General features: G+C 42.5%; 2 protein-coding genes across 4 annotated transcripts in view; both read left to right on the forward strand.

The window, feature by feature from the left end:
• Window positions 1-8,741, forward strand: part of LOC149874680 (interleukin-1 receptor type 1-like) — a 56,868-nt gene extending 48,127 nt beyond the window's left edge. For all 3 annotated transcript variants that reach the window (XM_090020703.1, XM_090020694.1, XM_090020712.1), the window contains 2 exons: window positions 1,373-1,537; window positions 6,768-8,741. In XM_090020703.1, coding sequence (XP_089876829.1) covers window positions 1,373-1,537; window positions 6,768-7,165 — 563 coding nt within the window. In that variant the 3' untranslated portion in view covers window positions 7,166-8,741. The remainder of the gene's footprint in view (window positions 1-1,372; window positions 1,538-6,767) is intronic.
• A 3,937-nt stretch (window positions 8,742-12,678) lies between these two features.
• Window positions 12,679-27,136, forward strand: part of LOC149874681 (interleukin-1 receptor-like 2) — a 31,629-nt gene continuing 17,171 nt past the window's right edge. The window contains exons 1-6 of the mRNA XM_090020682.1: window positions 12,679-13,074; window positions 16,002-16,081; window positions 19,915-19,984; window positions 21,009-21,273; window positions 23,445-23,631; window positions 24,434-24,596. Coding sequence (XP_089876808.1) covers window positions 16,028-16,081; window positions 19,915-19,984; window positions 21,009-21,273; window positions 23,445-23,631; window positions 24,434-24,596 — 739 coding nt within the window. The 5' untranslated portion in view covers window positions 12,679-13,074; window positions 16,002-16,027. The remainder of the gene's footprint in view (window positions 13,075-16,001; window positions 16,082-19,914; window positions 19,985-21,008; window positions 21,274-23,444; window positions 23,632-24,433; window positions 24,597-27,136) is intronic.

Genomic DNA, 27,136 nt, shown 5'->3' on the forward strand with positions numbered 1-27,136 from the left:
TGTCAATAATCTTATTTGGGGCTATTTAAAGTGAACTACATATTTTGATTGTTTGAAAATTAATGTAAATATTTCAGACTTCCAAGGCAGGAGTGTTATTGTAACTGTGCCAGACCAGTATTTAGCTTAAGATGCATCTGCTTCTTCCTCAGATATGAAAGATGCTTGTGTTTGAAAGCTTGTTGCAGAGAGGAAAATACAGGCTCATTGCAGCTACTTGATATGAGTAGCCAGAACTTGCATGTAAATAAAGCTTTGCTTATATCATTCTTCAGACAGGTGGGCTATGGTGCAATCCATATAACTTCCCTGGTCCACTCCTACCTCTGAGTTCTATTTAACACTTGCCTACCATCTCTCCCAACTACATACTTGATCCAATAAAAGATATCACCAAAACAAACTTTGCCTCTCAGACTTTTAAATCATTTAGATAGCAGTCTACATCCGTTAGGCAGAGAAGTAGTCACTGGCTTATGTATTTTGGTAGTATCAGCCAGCTCTTTCAGAAATCTAGACTTCATCCTAATCAGCATATTTCTCATTGCCTCGGAAGTTGCTGAAGTACGCTTCTTTTATACAATATGTACTCAAAGCTGCACAGCAATAGTTTACCATGTTTTTAATTACTAATCTTATAAGAGCAATAACAGATCATATGAACATATATTTTTATGAATGCAGGAAAGGACAAATGAAAATGTCTGCCTGAAGCCTGTTCTCTCGCATCCATAGTTTTTGTGATATTTTACTGTCTCTACATGCCTGGATTTCCATTAACATTAATGGGAGAGCAATGAGAGAACAGGCTGATGGTGTCTTGACCAATTATGAGAGCCTAAAAGGAAGTTTACTGTCATATAAATAAAATGCATTTATTTAAGTGCATTGGGGTTGTTACTGGAATGATGTAAAATTTATTAAATTTAGCCTATTGTAACATTTGCTTAAAATAATTTATTTTCCAGATCTTAAAATATTGGGGATTTTTTGTGGGCAGAGGTGGAGGGTTTTTCGACCAGGGGTGGGTTGATGTTTCTCTTTTTTTAGATTTGGTCATAAAGAGTAAACATCTAGGTATATACAACTTTTGAATGTAAATTAATTTGAGGTATTGTAACAATTAAATTCCAAATATTTGGTGATACTGCATTTTTTTAGCAGAGAAAAAAGAATGTTTGAAGGTAGTCAGCTTTAAAGCTTTTTGTTGTCTTAGTCTTCAGTTTCCAAACTTGACTATAGTTATTTCTATTTTTATTTACACTGCTCTCTTTTTAATTACAGGATTAGGAACCAAAGCAGTGTAAAGGGCAGGGAAACTATCATTTTCTTAGAACATCTTGTTGATCTTAATCATATTCTCACACTTCAGTTTCAGATGGGAAGCTCTATGACGCATATGTTCTTTATCCAAAAAAGCAAGTAAGCTGCATCTACTCACCAGATATTTTTGCACTGAAGATACTGCCAGAAGTTTTAGAGAGGCAGTGTGGCTATAATCTCTTCATATTGGGAAGGGATGATTTACCAGGGGAAGGTAAGCTCTTTAAAATTGGAATATCAATGTTTTCTTTCACTGGCTTCAAATGTAAGCTTCAAGGATAATTGAAACATGAGGTAATGAAACCTGTGTGCTGATATTGCATGTGCAGGCCTTCTTATTCCCATGCCTCCTTTTCATGGGGAGTATGGGACCACTGTAGTAGGTGCTTTAGCTGCTCCAGTGCTTTTCCTTGCTCAGTTATCTGCTTCTCACTTCCTATTAATGGTGAAGTTGTTTGCCCTGTTTGTCTGAAGTCAGTCCTGCCTTTCCATTACCGTGCAACTAGCTTGGAGCAGCTGGGGGTAGAAAGCTGATAAGAGGGAAAACAGGAGCAATCCTTGAGGCTGATGAGAGATAACCAAGTGGAAAATAAGGATGGTGGGAAGGGCATATGGTGTGCAAATCACTATAAAGTGTCTTTACTTCTGGTGGACATGCCCTTTACTTTTCGACTCTGACAGAAGCCCATGCAGAGCAAATAAAACATGAGTGGTTCATCTGGAAACATGTGATATGCACAGATTTTGTTTTCCTCAGTATCATGAGGTCACTGTGATCAGAACAATGTTCTGCAATTGTCTTTAAAATAAAAGAAATTCTGGAGAAATCCTTTAAAAAAAAATAATATTCTGACAGATTTAAGGTACAGAAAGGTACCTGGTGCTGAAAGCTAGGAGAAATCTACTGGTTTCCCGAGGAAAAGGGGTGTGTGGAAATACTCAGACTTGCTTGTGGACTATTTTATGTAATGCTTGCAAAACTATCTGGGCCACTCTAAGATTATTAAGAATTAAGTTTAAAATTCCACATCTGTTTAATGCAAATTGTTTGAATAAATGTTATTTCAGAAAATACCTTATTTTCTTGTATATAGCACAGAATAAAATACACACCTTGCTTTTGAAAGGCAGAATGAAGAGAAAAAAAAATCTTTCTTTGTAGTAAGTAACTGAATAGCAGCAGCTAGGGAACCAAGCCTGATCATTGTGCTGCTCCCTGTGGATCACTACAGATTACTTTTTGTTTTTCCCAATAAGCAGCAGAACCTGCTCTTACCATATTTCTTGCATATAATGTGCATTGATATTACCAGTGACTGTTTTTTGGGGAAAATGTGCATGTTGTATGTGAGAAAAAGTATAGTATTTATGACTGGACCCACTTCCTATCACAAATGAGACTGAAGTTGATTCTTTATTCTTAGTTCCTTAATCTTGGTTCCTGGTTCCTTTTTCAAAGCTAATTGTTACACAATTAAAGGTTGATAGTAATTAATTAGGCATGTTAAAGACATGGAATTTCATAAAAAATATATATTTAAGAACAAAATGTAAAATCATATTTGAAGTACATGGCCCTGAATGAAGAGCTGAGATTAGGCTGGGATTACGGGGCAAAATACTGTTTGGGTCACCCAAAACCACACCTCTCCATGGCTGGAGAATGCTTCTGAATAAGTCTGAGCAGACTCATCCCAACCTGAAGCTTGGTTTTTATATGCCAGTCTCCCAACTGGCAGCCTCCCAGAGCTGTGTGCAATACACATTGCCTCAAAGAAAGAGCTGAGTTTGGGCTGGGATTATGGGACAAAATCCACTTTGCGTCACCACAAACCATATGTCTCTATGCCTGAGGGACTCTCCTGAAGAAATCTGGGCAAGTCCCAGCCTGACACAAAGCTCAATTTTTGCATGGTGGCCTACCAACCAATGCCCCCCTAGGCCTGTGTGTATTTATATAGCACTGAAAAAGAAGCTGAATTTGGGCTGTCATCATGGTTGAAAGTCCTTTTTTGGGTCAGCCCAACCCACAGGTCTCTGCCACTGGGAGACTCTCCCAAAGAAACCTTGGTAGGGTGCTGCCCAACCTGAAGTTCAGTCTTTGTGTTCCAGCATCCTAATGGACAGCCCTCAGATTGGTGTGCTACGTACATTGCCCTGAATAAGGAGCTGCATCTCAGCTAGGATTATGGGACAAAATCTGTTTCAGGTCACCCAAAAACACACTCTTTTCCATCATGGGGGATCTCTTCTGAACAAGTGTAGGCAGGCTCCTGCCTGACCCAAAGCACAGTTTTCATATGCCAGCCTACCCAGGCCTGAGAGCTGTGTATGTAACCCTGAATATTTTTTGCATACTAGCCAGCCAGTCTACCAGCCCCCCAGGCCTGTGTACTAGTTACAAAACACTGAATAAGGAGCTGAGTTAGTCTGGGATTACTGGGCAAAATCCTTTTAGAGTCACTTCAAAGCAAATCTCTGCCATGAGGGGGACTTTTGTGAGCAAGTCTGGGCAGGCCACTGCTGGACCAGAAGGCCATATCTTGAGTAGCTGCTGACCTGTTGACAGCTCCCCAGGGCTGTGTGCCATGTACATTGTCCTGGATATGGAGCTGTATTTGGGATGGGATTTTGGGGCAAAATCCTTTTTTGGTCACCCCAAAACATATGTCTCTACCACTGGGGACTGATGAAGAAGACTGGGCAGGCCCCTGCCTGACCTGAAGCTTGGTTTTCACTTGCTAGCCTGTCAGTTCATGCTCCAACAGGCCTGTGTACCATGGATAAGGAGGTGAGTTTGGCTGGGATTATGGTGCAAAACCCCCAAACTACACATCTCTGTCACTGGGGGATTCTTCTGACAAATCCTGTGAAGAGCACTGCCTGACTGGAAGGGTGATTTTTCACATGCCAGCCTGCCAACTGACAGGCTCTGCAGGTCTGTGTGCTATGTACATAGCCCTGAATAAAGAGCTGAATTTAGTCATGGAGGAGTGACAGAGACTCCCAGCAGTGTGGGGGAGCAGTGGAGACCCCCAGCAGAGTGACGGAGACCCCCAGCAGTCACTGAGTTAGGTGGTAACTCCCCGGTTTGCTTTGCTGCTAACTGACTGTGATCAATTTTGAGCTACTGTTAAACATCAGTAGTTAAGGTTTTGGTTAGGGTGTACCCTTGGTCCCCTTTTCTTTTGTAATAAACCTGTCTTAATTTAACACTTGCTTGTGAGTGGGTAGGTTTGTTTAGATTTTGGGTCTGAACAACCCAGTTCAAATTTACTTTACTGAGTTTCTGGGTTGGGGCTTGAGATAAATTTGAAAGTGTAAAACCCCTATATTTGTATACAGCTATTCTACTACTGTCCAGCGCCTGGCAGAACAGCAGCATACAGGCCTTAGGGAGTGGGTGTCAACTGGCAGGCTGGCACTCAAAAACCTGAGTTTCGGTTTCAAGCAGGGACCTGCTCAGGCTTCTTCAGGAGAGTCCTTCAGTGGTGATGTTTTGGGTGATCCAAAATGGATTTTGCCCCATAATCATAGCCTAAAAGCAGCTTCTTATCAGTAGCAACGTAAATAGCACACAGATCTGGGGGCTGTCAGTTGGCAGGCTGGCACACGAAAACCAAGCTTTGGGTCAGGTAGTACCATGCTTGGATTTCTTCAGAAGAGTCCCCCAGTGCCAGTGATGTGTGGCTTGGGGTGACCCAAAGAGGATTTTTCCTTATAATCCCAGCCTAATCTCACCTCTTTATTAGGGGCCACGTACTTGATGCATGATATTATTTTACAAGTTTATTAGTAAATATATACCTTTGATGAATCTAAGTATTTAGCTAGGGATGTGAAAGATTCAATTATTAAATGTTTAACCAATAAGATGAGTGATAATCAATTTTACCAGTTATTGTTTAGCTCAGGTGGGAGCAGTGTGGCGGGGCGGGGGGGAACCCTTGCAGTGCCTGGGTAAGGACCAGAAGGTGGCAGGGCAGGCAGGAGGAAGGGAGGGAGTACCAAGGAGGAGGAGAGGGGGAGCAAACAAGCAAGGAGGGGGACTAGTACTCATAGCCTAAGAGGAAAACAGTGGGTGGCCTAATGACTTGTCAATAAATCATCTGCTCCTTTAAAGATGTGCCCTTCTTCCCATTTTTGGGCTTCACGTGGTCTGAGGCTGGGCTTGCCATTGCTGTTCCTCCCCTCCCCCTATCAAAGTGGCTCCCAGAAGCAGACGTGTCTGAGCTGCTGTGTTATTAATAGAAATACGAGTTTTCTGTTCGTTGCGGAACTAATGTGGATTTTCTCATTTGAAGGAGACAAGTGTGGATTTTCTCTCTTTAAGGAGAAAAACACGGATTTTCCTCCTTAAAAAAGAAAACAGTTGAAAACTATGGGTTTCCCCTTGCAATATTCCAGCCTGCAAAGAGCTGCTTAGGGCTGGAGGAACGGGGGAGGCTGATTAGAGGCAGGGGGTGTCACATGTATATGTGTGTGCACACGCATGTGGCCAGCATACAGCCAGGCAGGGTGGTGGAAACAGCCCTGGCAGCTGGATGCAGATTAGTATATGGGGCAGGGATTGGAGGCTAGAGCTTGGGGACTGTCCACGGGATTGTGTGTGGGGTGGGAGCGGCTCCTGTCACTGTGCACCCTGGAAAGCCATGGGGTGGTGGTGCTTGTGCTCTTGGATCTGTGCAGAGCGGGGCAGGTGGGCGAGCTGCAGCTGCAGGCTGAAGCTGAGGCTGTTCCGGGCTTCTCCCAAATTTTGCTGTAGCCCCACTCCCAGTGCCGCTGCCGCCTGTCTGGTGCAGCCCCGGCTCTTCCCGGCATGTGAGGGAAGGCAGGGGTTGAGCCGGGGCTGCGCTGGACAGGCAGTGGCAGCACTGGGTGCGGGGCTATGGGGTGGTTGCAGCCCCCTTCTAGCATTGCTGCCGCCTGCCCCAAGCCCAGCCGCCACCAAGAAGAGCCCGGCATAGATCTGCTGGTGTGTTTTGGTTGCGATTCCTAGGGCTTTCTAATATTGGCAGCAGAGTCTGCTCAACAGTGTGTGCTTGGGGAGGGTCCTTTGCTTTGAAATGTATTACTGTCAACCGTCTACCAAAATTGAGCATTCATCTAAAATTGTGCCTTAGGGATGGGCACAATTTAGAGACCAAATATTTTGCTTTAGCTTTCCTTTCATAGAAATTTTAGCTTTTACAAGTTTGTCTTGTTCCTGACACTGGTTCCAATATGTTTCATGACAGTTGGTAGCTTCAGCCAAAACTGTGTGTGGAACAGCACATTTTATTTTTGTAAATAGGATCAGCTGGGTATAGTCATGGGTACAATAGCTATAAATAAAAACTAGCCAGGGATTTGTTTAGATACTTAAGCAGCCAAAACAGGAAAATAACAAACAGCCTTTATGTTTTTGAAGGAGCTGAAAATCTTTTTTCTTCCTCTGATTACAGCTGTGATCAACGTTGTTGATGAAACAATCCACCGAAGTAGAAGAATTATAATTGTTTTAATACCAGAATCATCCTGTTACAATGTGTTAGAAGATACTTCAGAACAGCAACTGGCTGTGTATAATGCTCTTATCCGTGATGGAATTAAAGTGATTCTGATTGAACTCAGTAAAATAAAGGACTACGCAAGCATGCCCGAATCCATCAGATACGTTAAGGAAAAACATGGGGCCATCCGATGGAAAGGGGACTTTTCTGAGAGATCTCATTCAGCAAATACAACATTCTGGAAAAATGTACGATACCAAATGCCACCCAGAGCAAATGTGGCTTTCTCAGAACAACATTTGTTACCAAAAACTTTTAGTTCTCCCCAAACACCAGTATTGGAAAGATGACACTAATGTTCAATTTTAATGGCTGCTAGCAGTCCTATTTTAATGCTTTTAAATGAAGGATATTTGTGTGTATGTGTTTATATACAGGCCATCTCATTTAGAGGCTTTGAGGACTGAAGATGTCACATTATCTTCCTCTAAAGATACGAAATGGTGACTGACTGGTTATCCTTTCTTCTGACCAAATCAGCAGCACGTGTTGAATCATTACATCAATAGTGCAGTGATGACACTGTAATAAGCACAGCAGGATTTCTTGAAGAGAGAACATTTTTGTAAAGGAAGAAAATACTGTTTGCATTTTTAGAACATCCACTTTGGAAAATTTAAAAAAGGAAACACATGATGGAAATTGTTTTATATCCAAACTTTTTAATACCTGAAGCCAGTTGTTTTGGTTGAAATAAAATGTTAAAGTTGCTGCCATTTATTAATCACTGCCTCATTTAGTCTGGTGCAACATGAATCTTTGTACTCCTCACATCACTGTGATATCTTCCTAGGGGAGGAAGAAGAGAACACAAGAAAGGAACATCGTGTTAGCCTATTAAAGAATGCTTTGCCCTCTTAACACCCTCCCTTGCTCTTCAACTAGTTAGTCTCTAGATCAGCGCTAGTAACAGCAGGTGATGCAAGGCTACAAGGATATTTTTTATTATAAATTCCTTTTCAGTCTAATGTTAAAAACATTCTTGGTCATTGCATAACAGTAACATTTTTTAGCATTGGTAGAATATGCACTTGGAACATTAAGGGGTATGAGTGTTCTAATGTACTTATGCACTTTAAAAATTGGTCAAAGTTTTTGCACAGGCACATCTCAGTTGGCCAGTTTTAAAATTCACATATGGCTGGACCCTAGTTAGTAACAGTTGCCATATACAGTCATTTTGAAAATAAGACTGAGCTTCTAAAATTCTGTACTGTGTCCCTAACCTTGGCTTAAAAAAAAAATGAAGTCAAATTGTACAAAATACAGTTGCTCAACTATTGTGATATATATGACCCTTAATGTGTGGATAGTGATACAAGGTAAAATCTGTGGAGCTATACAAACATACTTATGCACATTTCCAAAGTAAAGCAGGTGGGATTTTCTCTTTGGCTTTTGAAAAGTAAAAATCTAAATGCCACTTTATTTTATTTGCATTTAATGAACAGGGAGATGGAAAGGTCAAATTTCCCACATTTTAGTAAAATGTATATTAAAATACATACTTCAAATTTATCAAATTTACCCCTATGGAATTTTTTAGGTCTGCTTTTAAGTACTGCCAATGGACATTGCACTTGGAATGTCAGATATTTTCATACCTAATACAGAAGACCTAAATTCTGACACTAAAAATCTGACTTTTAAAATTGTTTACAGTTACTACTTAAAAGATATTTTTTCTACAAATCCATCGATTACCTAGGCTGAATTAAATATTTTCATAGACTGGATATAGTATAATCAGTATGGGATACCTTGTGTCAAAGATGTGATGTCCACTGATTTTATATTTTATAGAAAATGCCTTGGTTTATTTTCTGAATTTTCTGAATATATAAACTTGTTTCTTTTGCAGACTAATGTATATGTGAAATGTTATTTTTTTGTTTTGGCTAATATGATTTTCATCATTCATTTGAGTAATTGCAAGTGATGACATGTTTGTGGGTTTTTTCTTTTAAATTTGAACATATACTGTATTGTATATATTAGGGCACTGGTGGTATCTTTTGTCCTCTCCTATTATCTACACTTCTCTTGAATTTTATGTTTGCGGCATCTCATTGAGGCTTTTGAGTTCAAGCTCTATTCTGGATGTAGATCAAAAGCCATCTGCAGTTGACACAGCTGTAAACGGGTACCTGGTCATTCAGGCTGGGGAGTTCAGTGTGTGGTGCTGGATTTGATGTTAACCACCCACATATAAACTAATGATGTAGCCATAGAAACTGATGCTTCTTAACTGCAGTAGCCCAAAGGGGTGTTTTGCATTGGAAAGACCTTTGACTTGTCTATTGTGATGATATTTGATCTTTAATGTATAACTTCCAGTCCTAGAAAGCTCTCACAATTTTTTAAGCATTCACTAAAACACAGAAACCGAACCTGTTGGTAGAAATCAGTGGCAACATCTCCTTTTGGCAATAGCCACTTTGGTCACTGAAGTATAATATAAAAGCAGATGAGAGCACTGATTTGGGAGCTTTCATTATTACATTGTACTTTGTGTGCAGTCTTACAACCTAAATATTGCTTTGTTTTTTTTGCATCTGTATGGAAGAAATACCACAGCTATAAAAGGGAAGGGCAGGGCAGAATGTTGCTCATGGGGAATTTTAACTTAAATTTCTACTTACTGCTGTGTATGCAACTAGGTTAATCCAGGGAGAGTTAGGATACATGCTGAAGTAGCAGATCTTTTTTAACCTATCTTTCACTGGTGTTTCAACCTTACTCTGAGTTGAATCTCACAGTTCTCACTGGCATCAGTAATAAATGTACAACTGTGAAAGCGCTTGGCCTTATAGTCCAAACTTCGGGGATCTTTCCCACCGTTGCTGTAGCACAATGCAGTGCCACTTGAGATAGCAATGATGCAGGTGCTAGTACAGACACCTGCAGATGGCTTGTATAAGAATACTCAGTCGGCTTATGATCCAGTGACAGTACAGCTGTGCATGTGAATGTAGGATTGCTGGTCTACTCTTACGTTGGGTTTTGTAATAGAGGATTTGCATTGGTACAAGACTAGGGATAGGAGGATTCCCAACAGTGCAGTATGGGAGCCCCTCAGTGTGATGGGAGTTGCATTTAAGTAGTGGAAGCAATGCAACATCTCTTCTGTTTACTGCTCTTGTTTCCGGCTGGTACATTCTGTTTTGCTGTTCCTTTGGTTGCCTCCTGCTCAAATTCCAGTGACTTCGCCTTACAGCACTTCCTATTCCGAGGACATTTGCATTATCAATGGATAAAGCTGCCTTACTTTCCAAGCCATCCTGCCAGAGTGGCAGATGGGGCTCAGTTTCTCCGGGGAGCTCTAGCCTTGAAGCCTGAAAAGATTGTGGCTTGAATCCCAAATCCTCCCTGCTGAAGAGAATTCCTCTTCTTTTGGTTCCAGAGTGCCTTCTTCAGCTTCTTTTATGAATTTTTACCCTGCTTGCTACACGTTTAAATGAAAATGGGATAGAAACCAGTTATAGAATCGTTACACCTTTTTGATCAGTAACTTTATAGCTGGTTGGCTCTCTTTATACCTGGGTAGTCATTTTTATTGCATGACAATTACTTTGCATGTGTGGCTGGTCTCAATATATTGGGAATTGTGCAATATATGTAATGTGTGGTCAGGGCCTCAGTGGTTTTCCCAGCCTCTTTTTTTTCTGTTCATGGGTCAGTGTAACAGTGCCAGCTTTGGTTGCTGTCCTGCAGTAGAACCCTCTACATTCTCCAGGAGTGGCTTCTTTTTCCAGTTTCAAGCATCTTGTTGGAGGGGTCCCAAGCATGTAAGCCCTCTCTTCTGGAGGGCTTGGAGGAATCACTGCCTGGGGGCTGCTGTGGTTTGGAACAAGGTCCAGCCTGTGTAGTTGCGAGGGTCTGTGATGTGTTAAACATATTATGGAGCTCATCAGTCAGTGATGCCATAAACGGAGGCCAGCTGCAGAGTACCTGCCCCACACTGTGATGTAAGGACAAGTGCAAAGGCCTGCACTTAGGACTGAACAATCCCATGCACTGATACAGGCTGGGCACTGATTGGCTGGGCAGCAGCTCTGCAGAAAAGGATCTGGGGGTTGCAGTGGACAAGAAACTGAATATGGGCAAGCAGTGTGCCCTTGCTACAAAGAAGGCTAATGGCATCCTGGGCTGGATTGGAAGGAATGTTGCCAGCAGATTGTGGGAAGTTATTCTTCCCCTCTATTTGATACTGGTGAGCCTGTATCTAGAGTACTGTCCAGTTCTCCCCCACAGAAAGGATTTGGACAAATTGGAAAGAGTCTGGCAGAGGGCAATAAAAATGGTTCAGGAGCTGGACCACATAATTTCTGAAGACAGGCTGAGGGAACAGGGTTTATTTAGTCTTGAGAAGACTGAGGGGGGATTTAATAGCTGCTTTCAGCTACCCCTAGTGGGGTTCAAAAGAGAATGGAGCTAGAGCAGGGGTGGGCAAAATGACAGATCCGGTGGGCAGCCTGACTCCATTTCCCAGCAGCCCTTGTTGCTGCAGCTGGTTTCCATGGGTACCCTAATAGCAGCATTGTGATAGTGTGGAGCCAGGGTTTGCATGGAGACCAGCCCCAGGAGCTCTGACAGGGCCCGCAGTTGGGCAGGGAGCTGCTCTGCGGCTGGGGCTGGGATCGTGCGGTGGTGACCATGCGATCTGGAGCCAGGGCAGAGCCACAATCCGGGGCGTGCAGGCTGCGGATCACAGCTCTGCCCCAGCTCTGGACCACGCTGTCACCACTGCAAGATCCCAGCCTCAGAGCAGCTGCCCACCCAGCTGCATGCCCTGTCAGTGTGGTTGGGGGGATTCTCCATGGAAACCCTGGCCCCACACTGTTAGGGCACCGCGGGGGCTGGCTTTGCCATGACATGGGTGGGGGCTGCTGGGAAATGGTTATCTGCCACCACTCGGAAATGGAGTCCACTGCAGCCCTGATCCGGCTCATGTGCCCGTTCTCAGTGGTGTCAGATGCCAGAACGGGGGGCAATGGTCTCAGGCTGCAGCCAGGGAGGTTTAGGTTAGACATTAGGAAGAAGTTTCTCTTGAGGAGGAACAGGAACAGGCTACCCAGAGAGATGGTGGACTCTCCATTCTTGGAGGTTTTTAAGATCTGGCTAGACAAAGTTTTGGCTGGGATGATCTACTTGGGGACCATCCTGCTTTTGAGCATGGGGTTGGACTAGGTGACTTCCTGAGGTCCCTCTCAACCCTCATTGGCTGTGATTCTATGATTCTTTTGGAGCCAAATGGCATCTACTATACATATATTTGTGTGTGTGTGTGTGTGTACATGTGCTCCAGCCCCCTCACCATTTTCATTGCCCTCTGCTGGACTTTCTCTAATTTCTCCACATCCTTTCTGTAGTAGGGGTGGGGGAGGAGAGAAACTGGAAACACTACTCAAGATATGGGCTCGTCAGCATTGAGTAGAGGGGAATAATAACTTCCTTCCATCTGCTGGCAACACTAATACTAAGTGGGCAACACACCCACACACCATATATATAAATAAAAAGATAGCTAGATAGGAGCACATGTGTGCACATACATGCACACACACATATAATATTATATGTACATTACACCCCCACTTGACTCCAATATATATTAGATGCCATATGTGTGTGTCTATGTCTGTAAACATCTGTGTATGTATGTGTGTGTCTGGATAGGTCTGTCTGTGTGTGATTATCTATCCCCTCTGTTCGTGTGCGTGCGCGCACTGCAGCACTGCCCCTGCCACACACACGCACATGTGATCTGACTTGGCTAAAGGCAAATCCGAACCCAATGTGTTACACACTGGAGCCAAAATATATTGGATCTAAGTGGTGTCTAATATACATATAATATGTGTGTGCGCATGCGCATCTATCTAGTGTGTGTCTACATAGATCTATCTGTTCTACAGTAATAGGCATAGTCTGTATATACTAGATGCCATTTGGCTCCAATAGAATCACAGCTGGTGAGGGCTGGAAGGAACGCGTGTCTGCGCACGCGCACACACTATAAATGCGTTACTGGCGGCAGTGCGATCCTGCGCTTCCCGTCTCTGTTAGCCTTACCTTGGCTCTTTTCCCCGGCTGCGGGCGGGGCGTGTTGGCGGCAGGGGCAGGGGCAGGGCTGTAGCTCCGCAGCAGCCGGACTGCCCTCCGCATCCAGCGCGGTCCCAGCTGCCTCCTGCTTCAGGTAAGCGCCTCTTGCCCTGGGAGCTGCCTGGCAGCCGGTTCCTGCTGCTGCTGCTTTTCCCTCCCCTCCCCTCCCCTCCCTTCCCCTGTGGCTCCCTTTCTGCCTGGGGGTGGGCAGAGCTGCTGCTGCTGAAGTCAGTCGAGCTCTGGCTCTGGCTCTGTCTGGAAGGGGCAGGGGTTCCTCACCTCAACCCCAGCTGCCACTGATTTCTGCCCTGTCCCTGGTGAACCGACAGGTGAGCTGATCTACCTGCAACTCTCAAGCCTGTCAGCTCCAAGTGGGGTTTTCCCTCTCCTGCCCCACCATCACTAGCAATACCTGTGTGACTGGTTGTCCTCAGTGCGGCCAGGCAGGTGAAACCATCCTGGGGCATTAAATCATAAGGAGTTGAAGTGCTGTTGTAGCCCCAGTGGGCCAGGCAGTTTGCAAAAAGCAAGGGGCTTTCTTGGTGATCTCTTGGGAGATGGTTGGGAGAGAGGTTTGACTCTGCTGGACCAGTAAAATATGTCACTGAAACCTGCCTTGCTTAAGCCCATCTGAAGGACATGAAACAGTACAATTGGCAGGAAAGAAAAAGCAATCAAAGTTTGTTTTTGTGACTGAGGCCAGTACATGTGACAAGGAGGAAGGCAGCACAGACTTTAGCATTCAAATAGGGCCACATATTTATGTCTTTCTGCTCCTGTTCTATTCACACCTATGAGAGAGAAATTCTTAGTGCAGCAGAGACAAAGGTGGAAATGCCCCTATTTTATGGGAGAGGGTAACTCCTATGTAGCTGTACTCCTGTCTTCAGTTTTGCCCAATTGCATTTTAAACCAGAAGTGAAGGTCAATGGAAATGACCCTTTTTCTTTTATGGAGCCCCTGAGAATTCTTTATTCCAAAGGCTCTAGATAAGTAAAGGAGCAGCCTTTTTCTCAAACATACCACACAATCAAAGTGCCTAGTGTTTTGTTTTACTCTGATGTTTAGAAACATTTAACATGGGTATCATGTCTTGAGCCAATCCATATTAAGTGCAGTTTGGGTAATTGTACTTTAAGATAGCAAAGAAAATGACACCAAATTGCAATTCATGTATTTTCTGTAAGAAGCTGTATGCAGTCACAGACATTAAACAATGGTAGTTATTTGTTGCAGACAAATGAAAAAAGACCCTTTTAACAGGCTCCCAGCATGTATTCCTTTTTCTTTCCAAGTGGCACTTAAGATGCTTGCAAGGATTTATCGGGATGTAGCTCCTTTAGATACTCTGCTCAATGGTGCAGGAGGTAAAGAGTTGAGATTTTCTTATTTGCTTGATCTGCTTTACTTTGATCCTTATTGGATTTGCTTATAAAATAAATGTACATATTACTTTTATGTTAAGCACAATCCTGTATAAAGCCAGAAAAATAACCAAAATTTAAATTTGCTGGTACCCAGTCACTCATTAAAATGGAAAGTATGAAGTTTCCTTTCTATTATTCCTTAAAACATAACACATTCCACATAGTCTTTAGTTCGTTTCATTTCTCAGGCCATGCATTTATCTTTCTTTAAAAAGTGCTATTAATATTCTTTGTTTGAAACTTGTATGTTGGAATAAATGCTGTGTAGTAGTCTAATATTTTAGGAGTGACTGATACTTCCAATAAGAATTTTTGCTGTTGTAGCTAACAATTTAGGTGAAAAGTCAGAGAAATTGGCCAACAGGAAGAATTCTTAGATAATATTTATGTCACATTTGCAACTGTGAACAAGGCCTGAAATGGTCATTCCTACTATTCTCTTTGTACACTCAAATTTTCTAATTATTCTTGTGTAGCAAAATCAGAATGTGATGGTTAGAAATTATAAGTTATTTTAAAAAAAAAAAAAAAGATTGAATAGTGGGAAGTGGTGTTTCAACTTTAATGGTTAGGAGGTGGAACAGAAGTGTATAACTCTCAAAAGCCAGTTTGTCCAAGGGAGATGGAGAAGTGAAATGGATGCATGTGCTAGACGGAGTATTTTTAGATGATGTGCCTGGCGTGGCAGTTTCTAGGTGATGGCGGAGCCTAGGACAGGTTCTAGATATTCTTCCTCAGCTTGCACCTACTTCTGTAGAGCCCGGAAGTAGGCAGGGCAGGTCTAGAGAATGAATGTATATGTTTCAGGAACTTGGATGAACTGACTCTAGGAGATTCACAGGGAAGGATTTGTGGCTTTTGCTGCAGTTTTCTTCTCAAAGAATCCTATTGTGAAACTAAGCTGGTAAGTTGGGAAGTAAACATGAAGTGGTGCAGGGGGAAGTGTTTACAAAACAGATTGTCAAACTGGGTCTAGTTGGAAGAGGCAGGGAATAGGAATTCTGGTTTTAAAGGCTCATTTTGGGGACCGTTGAGTGGTCAAGCAAAGCTGTGTTGTGTATGATTTTCTAGCCAATCTAGAACTAGATCAGATACTGCAATATAGACCAGTAAGTGTGTCTGTGAAACTTGTCCAACAGAAATTGCTCTCCCTTCCGCTCAGAGGCAGAATCTATTGCCTTTCCCAGCTTGTACAGCACAGACACCTTGACCTAAGTAAGGCTTTTAGATGTTGAGGCCCTGATCCGGCTTCAGTGAACTCTGTGTAGGAATCCACAGAACGCCTTTCTTTTGCATAAAGTCTACCTATACTAATTTTATTATGTATTTGGTAGCTAAAATAGATTAATTATAAAGCTAATAGAACTAATCAGAATTTTCAAAAGTTCAACATTTTGATGTGTGAGAGAAATTATTATTAATAGACTAACACAAGGAATTAGACAGTTAACTTTTATACTGTTCAGATTTTAACTTGATGGTTTGCAACCTGTCAACTTCTCTTGTTATTTCCATTGATGTCTTTCTTAATGTTTCTTAAAAACAAGTAAACAAACAAAATCCCATGAAACCTGCTGCTGTGTTGTTCCTACAGAATGATTGCCAAGGTCCAGTCTACAGATGAGTATTTATTCAGTAGAATGCCTTCCACTGCTGCTGCTGTCCGTGGGTGAGGTAAGCTCAGAGCTGCTCCAGTTGGACTGTGTGGGGGCTGAGCTCTGCCCGAGGCAACAGCAAGCATGGAAGGGGACATGCTTCTGAGCAGGAAAGGGAAAGGTGGGAATTCTTACCTGGTCTGGGGACTAAAACAGTCCCTGACTAATGCTGCCTGTCCATCCTTGGGAGGAGGCTCGGAGTGGGGGATGTAGCCACCCATCGCATCCATTGCTGCTCCAGTATCCGCTTTGTAAAATCCTGGTTTTATTTCTGGAGAAGTTGGTCATTTCGTGTTGTTTAGGCTGGATGGAATATGTCCTAGAGTAGCGAAGGAATTGGCTAAGGAAATTTCAGAATTGTTGGCTATCATCTTTTGAGAACCTATGGAGGGTTGAGTGGGGTCCCAGATGACTGAAAAAGGGTCAACTACAGTGTCCATCTTTAAGAAAGGGAAGAATGAAAGTCTGAGGAATTGCAGACCAGTTAGTCTGACCTGGAAAGATTATGGATCAAGCCATCAAAGAGTGTATTTCTAAACACCTGGAAGAGAACAATGTGCTCAGGAGCAGCTAAAATGTACGTGCAAGATCAAATTGCAAAAGCAAGTCATGTCTGATTAACTTGATTTCCTTCTCAGCAGAGTGCCAGCCTCTGTGGACAGCAGTGGATGTGATGCATCTTGACTTTAGCAGGCCTTTTGATCCATCTTCCATGTTGTTCTCATTACAAAACTAAAGAAATACAGGTCAGATTAAAGTACTGCAAGGTGGATACATAATGGTTTGGATCATCATGCTTAATGAACAGTCATCAATTGTTCAATTTCTGCTTTGGAGAACGCATCAAGAGGGGTTTCTCAAGGGTCTGGCCTGGGCCCAGTGTTGGATTGAGTGTACAATTAGCAAATTTGCAGATGTCTCAAAATTGAGTGGATTTGCAGATGCTCTGGAGTGTAGGGCTAGGATTCAGAATGATCTTGAATCATGGAAATTGTCCAAAATTAATCAAATTGAATTCATTAAGGGCAAGCATGAAGTCCTGCACTTAGGATGGGAGAAATCTCTTGTACAAATAGACTGGGGAATGTATGGCAAGGCTGCACTTCTTCAAAAAGGGACCTGGGGTTATAAAGAGTCAGAAGTTGAATATCTTCCAATAGTGTACTCTTATTGCCAAAAAAGGCCAACAGCAAAATAGGCAGTATTAACAAGAGTGTCACTTCCAAATCAAGCAAATGATTCTCTTGCTCTGTTCTGCACCGTTGAGGCTTCACCTGGAGCACTTCAAGAAGGATGTGGACAAATTGGTAAGATTCCAGCAGAGAGCAGCAAAAGTATTAAATAGAGGTCTGGGAAGTATGATTTATGAGTCATGCTAAAAGGACTAGGATTGTGTGGGCTGCAGAAGAAAAGACTGATGGGGGATTTGATAACAGTATTTAAATACCCGATGAGCATTTATAAAGAGGATGGAGGCAGTCTATTCACTGCGGTTGCAGGGAACAGGACAAGGAGCATTGATTTTGTTAACGGGTGGATAAACATTTGAACAGGCTATTCAGAGAGACTGTGGGATTTCTGTGCTGGAAATTTTTAAGGGCAGGTTAGGCAAGTACACAATCATAGAAAGTAAGTGTTGGAAGGGCCCTTAGGAGGCCATCTAATTCAACCCTCTGCTCAAAGCAGGATCCCCACCCCACCTAGATTATACCAGCCTAGGCTTTGTCTAGCCAGATCCAAAAAACTCCAAGGATGGAGATTCCACCACCTCTCTGGATAACCTGTTTCAGTGCTTTACTCACCTCCTTGTGTGAAAGGTTTTCCTACTATGTACTATTAAATCCCCTCTCAGTCTTCTTGTCTCCAGAATATACAAGCCTGGTTCCCTCAGCCTCTCCTCATACATCATGTGCCCCAGACCCCTAACTATTTCTGTTGCCTTCCACTGGACTTTCTCTAATTTGTCTACATCCTTTCTGTAGTGGGGGGCCCAAACCTGGACACCAGTACTCCAGATGTGGCCTCACCAGTGCCAAATAGAGGGAAAGAATCACTTCCTTCCATCTGCCGGCAGTACTCCTACTAATGCAGCCCAGTATGCTGATAGTCTTGTTCATAACAAGAGCACACTGTTGGCTCGTATTCAGCTTCTTGTTCACTATAACCCTCAGGTCCTTTTCTGCAGAGCTGCTGCTTAGCCAGTTGGTCCCCAGTCTCTATTGGCACATGGGATTATTCCATCCTTAGTGCAGGACTTGGTCTCAGTGAACTCTCTGAGATTTGGTTTGGTCCAATCCTCCAATCTGTCTAGGTCTCTCTGAATCCTAGCCCTACCCTCCAGCATATCTACTACTTCCCCCAGCTTGGTATCATCTGCAAGCTTGCTGAGGGGCCAATCTATGGTTTGTTAGTTAGGGGTTGGAAGGGACCTTGCAGATCATCGGGTCTAGCCCCCTGCACTTGGGCAGGAAAGACTGCCCAGAGTCCGATGACCTCAGTGAGATGGGCATCAAGATGCTTTCTGAAGATTGCCAGGGTGGGTGACTGTACTACCTCTGGGGGGAGCCTGTTCCAAAACCTTGGTACTCAGCTTGTAAAGAAGTTTTTACTTGTATCTAGTCTGAAGCAGTCTTCAATCAGTTTGTGCCCATCTTCCAGGCCACTGATGAACATATTGAACAAAACTGACCCCGGGACCAACCCCTGGAGCACTCCACTTCATACTGACTGCCAGCTAGACATCAACAATCCTGCCAGTTTTCTACCCACCTTACTGTCCATTCATCCAGCCTGTACTTCCTTAGCTTGCTTGTGGGAATGATACTGTCTCCCACAACAAAACCTTGTTAAAGTCAAGGTATATCATGTCCACTGCTCTTCTCACGTCCACAGAGCCAGTCATCTTGTTATAGATGGCAAGCAGATTGGTCAGACATGACTTGCCCTTTGTGGGCCCATACTGACTGTTCCTAATCACCACCTTCTCCTCCAACTGCTTGGAAATGGATTCCTTGAGGATCTGCTCCGTGATTTTTCCAGGAACTGAGTTGAGGCTAACTGATCTGTAGTTCCCTGGATCTTCCTTCTTCTTCCCTTTCTTAAAGATGAGCACTTTATTTGCCCTTTTCCAGTCATCTGGCAACTCTCCTGATTGCCACGAGTTTTGAAAGATGCTAACCAGTGGCTCTCAATCACATCGGCCCCCCTCAGGTGCATTCCATCTGGCTGCATGGACTTTTACACATCCAGCTTTTCTAAATAGTTCCTAACCTATTATTTTGCCACTGGGGGCTGCTCACCTCCTCCCCAAACTGTGCTGCCAGGTGCAGTAGTCTGGGAGCTGACCTGGCCTGTGAAGACGGAAGTGAAAAAAAAATTGAGTACTTTAGCCTTTTCTGTATCATCTGTCACTAGGTTGCCTCTCTCATTAAGTTAGGGACCCATACTTTCCCTGATCTTTCTCTTGTTGTTGACATACTTGTAGAAACCCTTCCTGTTATCCTTCATGTCCCTTACTAGCTGTGACTCCAGTTGTGCTTTGGCCTTCCTGATTTCACCTCTGCATACTGAGGCAATACTCTTATACTCCTCTATAGTTATTGACCGGGTACTTGACTGGGATGGTTTAATCAGGAATGATCTTGTCTTGAGCAGGGGGTTAGATGGTTTCCTGCGGTCCTTTTCAGCCCTACTTTTTATGACACTATAAAGTATCTTTATATATTTCTTTTTAGATGAGAACAGATGATTTTAAGTTTTAATTTGGATTCTTGTCACCTTTTTTGGTTATATGAACTGAAAGATGATCTAGAAAGATGTTGCTGAAAATCTTTTCTTTTCTCTCCTTTGTAGTACAACATAATGAACACAGATTTGTTTACCTGCAGTATAAGCCTAGTTTTTCTCTTTTTAGTCAAGACAGGTAGGTTGACCAGTGTTTCTTTGTTTGTTTTTTATGCATACATGTAAAAGTAACTTGGTTCTGAATTTTTACCCAAATGTCACATGAATTTTTAGTCTATGCCACAAATGTCTGGCTGTGAGCTGGGGCTGGAGCCTTGCCAGCTGCCTGCATCGTACTCAAATATAAGGTGATGAGCCTTTTCCCCATGAGAAATGTGGGGGGGGGAAAAATCTCATCATGGATTTGAGTAAATATGGTAATTTGTTTACTGATTTAAGTGATACAGGCAAGTCTACATGTACATTTTAATGTGCATTACTACGCTAATGTACATTAATATGCTACAGTGTATTAAGTTTAATACCTGTAATATGAGGTACTACTTAAATACACAGTAGCAACAGTGCATGGTCTTTTTGTGATGTGTAATGTGCAGTAGACTAATTCTACTGTATATTAGTATATTAGCGTGGTTTTTTAATGTAATGCTGTAATACTGAGTAGATTTAGTCTACTGTGCATTAAGCATCTCATAGACAGGCCCACAGAGTGGTGCTAAGAAGAACTCTGTTTTTAGGGCATTCCAATATTCTCATTACAAAGCTGTCTTACTTTTTGATCTTTTTATTTCTCTTAAATTTAAGGCAATTAGATTCTATACATGGAAAATTATAACATCTATAATTTTCCATATATAGAATGTAGTTATGGAGATTCATCTTAAATTCGAAGTTGTCTTGGATTTGGGTACATACAGTAGTTGCTGGAACAGTTTTGGGCTGTGATATGGAAGGTGATGCATTTTAATACCTGTGTATAAAATAGACATCAGGATAGGATTTTAGATTGTTATTCAGACTGTGATTCCTGTGCTTAAAATTCCCCCCAAAAGTTGCTTAGTGTCATTATAGTGTACCTTCTATTTTGTGCATGCATAGCTGGAATTTTTCATCCTGAAAAATGATGCTGAAAACCTGTTTAAAAAGTGAAGAGTTTGCCTCCCTAGCTTCATACTCAGTTGTTTTTTGTCTCTGTTTTTTAGAAGAATGTCAAATATATGACTCAAGTGATGAACTGCATAACCAAAGTTCAGTATTTGTACTGACAGGGCAGCCTCTTGCTACTGATTGTTTATTGGGTAATGTATTGAAACTTCAGCAGCTGAAAAAGAACCTGACTTGGTACAGAAGTGGAGAAAAAATACCTGTAACTAAAAATAAACATTCCAGAGTACATCAGGAAGGGAACGTCCTTTGGTTTATGCCTGCAACTTTACAAGACTCTGGATCCTATGAATGTATTGTACAGTAAGGAATTGTTTTAATTTGTTTTGGTTCTTTAGTTTTCTACAGTGTTGTAGAAATTAGCTCAAAATAACTTAAAATATTTTCTGATAGTAATGTAGAGTTACTTTGTAGTTTTCTCTTCACAAGCACTTTTATAGAGTATATTATACACCATGTGTATATTATACTTTAGTGTTGATTTTGATGAGGCTGTAGCCTGTTATATTTATCTTAAGGGGCAATATAACAGGATTAAGGCTGGTTGGAAAATGGTAAGTATTGGTTATGGAAACTTTTGAACTAAAGGAAAAATTTGGTTTAGTTTGAACTTATTTACCAAATATTAACTTTTTCTATTTTTATACAATTATTTCAAATGAATTCAATGAAATTAAAGCATTTGGTGGTGGGGGAGTTGATACATTTTTAAAAAAATTGTTTCGAATCATTTAGTAAAAAATCATAACCAACATTGCTTTTCATTTAACATCTTTCCATTCTTCACTGAGAACTTTCAGAGGAATAATTTTCAGTGTACCTCAGCTGTGAGATGAGATTTTGGTTGGAGTAAATCTAACAGGGAATCAGTGCAGTAGGGGCCTACTGTCAGATTATACATTCATTCACTTGAGCGGCACCACGAAAAACGATTCCAGCTGAAGATGGATCTGTCTGTGTTAGTTCTTTTGATGGTGGGGTGGATGTGTGGAAGGGGGGACTCCTATCCCAAATCCCAGAATTACAAACTTGTGCCCATGCTGACATTCTTCAGAGTGATGTAGAGAGACATATCAGCTGTGTTAGTCTGAAGTAAAGTAGAAAGCAGGGTAGCTTTGCACCTTATAAACTAACCGAAGTATGTATGTGCATATATAGCACATGCTTTCCTGAGCTGAAGCTCAGTTCATCAGAGATCTATATAAGTCCATATATATTCGTATATGTGCCAGGGATGGATCCAGGATTTGGCAAAGATGGGTACAGGAGCAGTCACTCATGCTGCAGGGGTGACTGCACCCTCCCCAACCACTCCCAGCCTCCTCTCCCAACCCATTGGTGAGGGCATTCCATGCTGCCGGAGGCTCTGGGGCATTTTTTTTAAGTCCCCAAAGCATGTAAAAATCCCTCCCCACCTTCCTCTCCATGCCCCTGCCCTCCTCTTCTCTTCTCCTCCCCTGCTTGCTGCTGTTTTCCCTGCTGTTCCAAGGGGAGGGGGAAGCTTCAAAGCCTCTCCTGCCTGCCCCAGCCAAGCTGTTTTGCTATTCCCAGCTGAGCCCAGCCCCCAAAAGTGGTAGTGGCAGCGGGCAGGGGGGTTTTCCCTGCCTGCACCTGCCCTTGGGGGACCGTGCTATGGGCACATTCAAGCTTTATTAACTCATGCTAAGTGTTCTCTGAGCACCTCAGAGTTGCACAACTTCAGGGGAGGTTTAACTGTGGGCTGTGCTACCTAGCTTGTGTTAAGGTAACTTCAGTCCGTTCCACAGAGATCAAATGAGCAATATGCAGCCCTCAAGTATCCAAGGATGCACTGCTCCCAATCTCCCTTCCCCACCTCCTCCTCCTCCCACCCAGAACAGGCATAGAGCTCGGGTGTCCTGGCTCTTGGCCATGCCCTGCTCATGAGCACTCTTGTGGCAAGTCAGCCGTGAAGGTAAGAAACAGTATTGACCCTGAACATGGAAGTGCTCAAAGCATGTTCTAACTTTAAGACTGCTTAACATTCTACAGATTTAATATGGTTTAAGATCCATGCTGCCATTTTGTGTGCGTGCATGCGCGCACACGCACACACGCACACACGCACACACGCACACACGCACACACACACACATATTTTTGTCTTCTGAGCAGATCAGCTGCACCTCAGGATATGGCTCTCTAATTTTTTCATAAGCACAAGTAACATTTTGTGCCATATCGTACATGACCACATCCTTTCTGTTTTAGTTGGTCTAGGAATGTATTAGGGACATGACTGTCAGGACAATGCCAGTGGAGGGATTATTTTTGTTTTGGAGCTCTCATGTACCGAAGCAGAATGGTTTTCCTTCTGGATGGAGCTACATTCCCAGCTTTCCAGTCTGATCTCAGAGCTTCCTTGGAAGTTACCAAGTAGAGCTAGCTATCTAGAAGAAAAGAATATAAAGTTGAAATATATTACAACTAATCTAGCTACTTTATTTTCATTGTAGGAATGTAACGAGCTGCAACAAAATGTATTTGAATATAAATGTTTTCAAAATTGCTAATGGTTTGTGTTACAATAAGAAATTTTCCTATACTCAATATATACTAAAGACATCAACTGCAAGCATTGTGTGTCCTGATCTCTACTACTTCAGAGATAAGAAAAATATTTGGTCTGTGCACTGGTTTAAGGTATAAGATCTTGCGGTGTCTACTCTGTTTATGCTGGGTAATGTTTAGATGAGTAAGAGGGGGGGCTAGATCGCATAACTTTTCTTTTCTGTAAACAGGCTTATGATTCTCAGAGTTTTAAGATTGTTGCTGAGAATGTTTTAATATGGTGTGAACATATTCAGTGTAAAACGATCTCCTGTCCAGTCTCCCAGTAGTGCCATTTAAATAGCAAGTTTGACTTCTGTTCTAAAATGCAAACAAGTCCATAACACTGGAAAATCAGAAATGTGAGGGAACTTAAGCCCTGGTAAAAATATTATAGTATACTGTAGATGGGTATGACTAGTTTAACTGCTTATGCAACATATGGGGAATAGAATACTATTGTTCTGAAAGTGGTTTCAGCTCCCCCTCCCTATTGAATAAAACAGGTGGCCTTAAATACTTTTTACGCAATAGTGCACCCGTTCTTGAACACGGTAGTCTGAGGCATAGCTATAATTTAACATGATTTGAAGGTACCCGCAAAAGCACCACTTTTAGTCACAGAGCCCTCATCCTATAGCATGCTCTTGGTGGATGCCTGTGGTTTGGCAGAGCTTATTGAAGTTTAAAACCAAGATACCTACTGATAACTCAGGCTATGTATAGTGTATAATCAGGGAAACAGTACCTTGTAAGGTTCATATTGAACCTTACAAATGAAATGGCCTTGCTCCATTTAAGGCGAGGAATATTTGAGGTTCAGTTTTTTTTCTTTCTTTATACAGTATTTTTATTTTCTTCCTCTGATTTGACAAATACTTTTTGTTGTGTTCAGGAATGTAACCTATTTGAAGACAAAAGGTTTCTACCTTGGAGAGATGAACTTATAATAACCAATGTGAGTGGAAAAGATGCAGGAAATTACTTATGTCAAGCAACATATAATTATATGGGAAAACAATACAATGTTTCACGAAACATTTATGTAACTGTTGTAGGTAAGTCCCTGTTGTGTTCTTCGATGCAACACTATACATATACATAGCCACCTGAAAATCATTTGTTACTAATTCTTTCGTAATTTTGAGACGTAAAAGGGAACCAGAATAACCGAAAAACTCCATTGGTACTTTTGTTTCTGTTTTGGTGCTAAATAGAGGCCTCACTACAGTGCTAGGAAATAAACCAACATGTAAGAAGATTCATGTTTTGAGTAGATAGCATAATAGAGTCTTGTCTTAAGATGGGGATATGTGTACAGTTTTCAAGGGTTCCTATGCAAATGGTAGTGTTGGAATTGTGCTGTGTGCTTTGCATCAGAGCAATCGGGGTATGGAGAAGGTGCAAGTATGTGGAGGAAGGGAAGTGCTCTAAAGCAAAAGGAATGCAACTCTGCAGGTATCCTGGATGAATGCAGAGTGGGTTAGAGAAGGCAAGCATGGGATATTTTAGGGCCATCCAGAGCATCCAAATACGTGTTGCCCAGTACCTGTGCATAGGAACAGCTGTCAGTGTTGGTACATAAAGCAGCAAAATCTCCCAAACAAAATACTGCATTTAGTTTCAGTTAAAGTTGCCTGCTTGCATAACCTTCTAACTGAAAACTGTAAAAATCGGAGGGAAGCAGTGCATTCTCTCCTCCCCTTCATCCACTTAATCTATTCTATTCATTTCGGCTCCCTCTCATTCTCAGTTGCTACTTTTATCCATCCGTAACTCCACACCTGTTCTAGTGGGCCTGGGGTGATTGATGCAACCTCACAACCAGATTGATCATCAGAACCAGCAGAACAGGAGATGAGGAAACTAGAAGAATGTTGGTTGCTCAATTTTTTTTTCACAAACCTGCAGCTCTGCCTAGTTCCTGTCTGCCTTCAAACCTTGCTTGACCTTCCCTGGTTCTTGCTTTAACAAAGGCTCCAGTACTTGTCCTGGATCACTCTTTAGCTTTGTCTCTAACTCCTGCTCTCTTTCCCACATCAGCCTTGTTCCTAACCCCTGCTCTGTTCCTGCCTAACTACTTTCTATAGTTTGGACTCCTTGCTTCCATATCTCTGGTACTGTCTTAAATACAAATGTTGGATCTTGGCCCTCAGCTTGGTCTCTGCCTCAACCATTCCAGTTCTTACCCTTGGGCTAGGGACAGACATTACACACAAACTGGTTTAAGTGATCAGAAACTCATTTAAACTTGTAACAGAACAGATGTTCAGTACACATAAACCAATTTGAAAATGGCTGAAAACAGTTTGAGATTAAAAAATCTGGTTAAATGTAGCATCAGACTTAACTGATTTGGGTCAAACCAGTTTATGCAGTGCCTATCCCAGACCCTTTCCTGGTTTAAGTTGAATCAGAAACCTCCAGAATCCCAGATGCTTTGCTGGGCAGTGTTTTGTTCTCTGCTCAAGCCCAGCGGGTCTGGCCCCACCCCTCTGAGCTCTGGCGGAGATGGCAGGGACAGAAATGTCTGCCTAGTTTTCTTCTGCTCCCCCCTACTCTCACAACTCCCTGCTCAGGCAGGGATTCCCCCCTCCCCTCCTGCCTTACAGACACCTCTCAGCATTAGCCAGCAGACCACATGCTGGCTATGGTCTGTCTTTGTCCTGCCTCTCACATCACAGACAGGACAGTGTCAGCTTAGGGCTTTTTGGGAGCTAATTAGCTGGTAATGTCCCTCTGTTTCTTTCTTGGAAAAATTGTTTAAGAAGAGTTTGAACTAATGAGAGACAAACTCCACCAAGACAATTTTAGGCTGGACATGAGGAAAACTTCTTTACTTTCCAAGCCCCCAAGACCTGGAATAGACTCCCCTCGGAGATGGTGCAAACACCTACTCTGAATTCTTTTAAGAAACATTTGGATGTTTACCTTGCTGCGATCCTTTGACCCTAGCTGACTTCCTGCCCTTGGGCATGGGACTGGACCCAATGATCTTGTGAGATCCCTTCCAGCCCTAATGTCTATGAAATCATTGAGACAGGATTTTGTTTTGGTTGATGGGATACTAAATGCTAACAAGTCCCTGCTGTGTAACTCAGTGCTCTGTTATCAACTCCCTGCTGGCTCTCTTCTGTGGGGGTGGGGATGGACCTGTCCCTAATCAAAGCATCCTGTCAAGGTCTGGCCATGCCCCCCCCTCAGCTTAGCATTGTGAAGGGGAAGGGAGGGCTGCTCTAGCACCCCCTGGCTTCTAGCCTGGGTCATTGCGGGCATGTGCCTGCATTTCTGGAATGAAAGAGGAATGTCTGTCTACCTTCAAATTGGTTCAAGCTTTGCAGGTTAGACTAACCTGAAAAGATTGAATCAATTCAGGCTCAGGCTTTTTGAATGTCTGTCCCTAGCCTTATGGTTTAACTTCTGAACCTCCTTAACTGCAGCCATAAATATAAAAGATGATCACGTGAATACAGGCAGGCTTCAGTTTTGTTATTTCCATATTAAAATGACTTAATAATGTAGAACAATTTAGAGGCATATGGATGATAAAAAAGAGGTAGCCTAGGTTATGAGAAATTGAAGCAAACTGAGGACTGGA

This window comes from Crocodylus siamensis, chromosome 1 (assembly GCF_052110815.1).
Source record: "Crocodylus siamensis isolate JL-2025a chromosome 1, ASM5211081v1, whole genome shotgun sequence".
Taxonomy (NCBI): domain Eukaryota; kingdom Metazoa; phylum Chordata; order Crocodylia; family Crocodylidae; genus Crocodylus; species Crocodylus siamensis.